Source organism: Drosophila biarmipes, unplaced genomic scaffold, assembly GCF_025231255.1.
Source record: "Drosophila biarmipes strain raj3 unplaced genomic scaffold, RU_DBia_V1.1 ptg000009l, whole genome shotgun sequence".
NCBI lineage: Eukaryota > Metazoa > Arthropoda > Insecta > Diptera > Drosophilidae > Drosophila > Drosophila biarmipes.
In genome coordinates, this window is record NW_026114530.1 from 711547 (window position 1) to 713509 (window position 1963).

Consider the following 1963-nt stretch of genomic DNA (forward strand, 5'->3'; position numbering starts at 1 on the left):
AAATTGTAATCATCTATACTACAATTTTCTTCGCTGAGAGAATTGTAAAAACTATCAATGTCAGGAAGCTGGGTATCCTCAAATTTTTCAAAACTATCTAAATAGTCGTAAGGGAAAACACCCTTCTTACGCATTTGCTTAAATTTTTCTCCCTGAAATTTAGTACTTAGAATTTTAAAATCTTTGTCCTCCATATAGCTTGATAGTTTTTCTAAACTAGAATTTAAAAATCTAATCGAATCGATATATCTTATTTTATATCTATTTGATGCATTTATTTTAATTGTCTGCGTTAGCGCTATATAAAGCTCTTTATTACAGGGTATAGGGCTTAAGTCTCCTTCTAATTCAGTAACGAATAAATGTATGTCATATTTAGATAAGTTATGAAATACTACAGGAAAGAAGGGATCACTTAATTTGTACTTTGGCTTACAATTTTTATGAATGGGACCCATGTATTTTCCAGAAAATTGATCAAAATATTTGTCCAGGTCGTCAGCGTTTATTTCCTTTTCACAGGCACAGCAATTTCCTTCCTGTTCATGGATTGCGCTAGCAATCGGGTTTTTGGAGGTCGACCAGTACATGTAAAACAAGCTCGTATTTTTTCCTTTAGTGATTTGCAGAATTTTTGTATGCAGTCAGCGCCTATAAAATTATACAAAATTTGAATTAGTTTTTAAAATACTAAGAAATTAATTATTTATTGTTTTTACATACCTTCATATGTCCACAATTCGTTAAGATCCGGATAATATTTATGTGTTATATAAAATGATACGGCACAGGCAGTATGCTTCTGCACTTTTGTTGTTGAAGACGAATTTAGGCATGTTCCATAGTTTTCAAGAACATCCTCAATATCGGCATATACCACCACCGGAGGAGATAATTTTTTATGAAAGCCCTTGAATAAAGTTGTAGTGTTTGGTTCAGGGTAAAATGAGGCCACTTTTCCGCATTCAAGTTTGTTGTGGGTAGTATTATTAACTGTGAAAAACTGTAGACAGTTATCACAAAAATATCTTTCTGATTTGGGCTTGGAATGCTGTGAGTAGCATAATCTTTTTACACTTGTAATGTAAGCGTAATGCATACGGTCTTGGTTTACGTTATTTATTCCCAATATATTGATGTGGTTGGTTTGAATACATTTGGTTCTAAACGTTGGGCCGATAATTTTATCACCATCAGCGTCGATCTCATAAACATTTATACTGAAGTCTTTATTATTTTTCTCGAAATGGATAATCCCTTTATTCGTTATTGGAAACTCGATTCCTGAAAAATCCAATCTTATTCCGTCATATACAATTATTTCATTATTTGTCATTTTCTCTCGTGCTTTTTTTTTTTTTTTGCTTTGCTGTTGTAATGGTAGCACTCTCATGAGTTTTGTTAGCTATAAATGCCAGTATGCACCATTTGAAACAAAATACGTCAGTATTCTGTACGTTTATAAGTGCATTTCGGGCTCTTATATTCTTCGGGGCCTGAATGTATCCGCTAGCAGGAATGTTTTCTAGCTTTATTATAGTAATTTCAAAATAATTGAAATTTTTTATTGGGCAACCAGAGTCTTTTTCTTGAAACTCACTGCTCGATGCTAGTAAACTATCTACTGCCATATTAAGTTCATCGATAATGCTTTCATTTTGGTATACAGATTTATAAGATGTCCCAAAATGTTTTGTTGTTTCAACAGTAACTCCTTCGTCTGTTTGTTTTATATAGGTTGAATTTAATGGCTCTATATTCTATCATGCAATGCTTTATAATTTCAATTATATTTTTTTGGCAAAGCTGATAAAAATCTTTTAAATCAATAGTGTTTTGGACTGTACTATTGATTCGATATGATTTAACAGGAAAAACAGTTTGAGAGTTAAGAAGAATTATGTTTTCATTATTTTTTACTTCTCTGGCTGATGCATTTTTATGCTTATCGGTCAATATATGT

The 1963-nt window shown here is 31.8% G+C and overlaps 1 protein-coding gene across 1 annotated transcript; it reads right to left on the reverse strand.

Moving 5' to 3' along the window:
- Positions 1 to 211: 211 nt before the first annotated feature.
- Positions 212 to 1300, reverse strand: LOC127011805 (uncharacterized). Its single transcript, XM_050889940.1, has 2 exons — positions 724 to 1300; positions 212 to 651 (listed from the first exon to the last, which is right to left on the reverse strand). Exons 1-2 carry the CDS (start codon positions 1097 to 1099, stop codon positions 506 to 508), a joined length of 522 nt encoding a protein of 173 aa, XP_050745897.1. The 5' UTR covers positions 1100 to 1300; the 3' UTR covers positions 212 to 505.
- Between the last annotated feature and the right edge of the window lie 663 nt (positions 1301 to 1963).

Bases quoted from the DNA above. Each gene is read 5' to 3' on its own strand.
- LOC127011805 (XM_050889940.1), bottom strand. From the start codon at position 1,099: ATGCATTACGCTTACATTACAAGTGTAAAAAGATTATGCTACTCACAG. The intron at 652-723 runs GTATGTAAAAAC...ATAATTTTATAG, and splicing joins CGAATTGTGGACATATGAAG to GCGCTGACTGCATACAAAAA.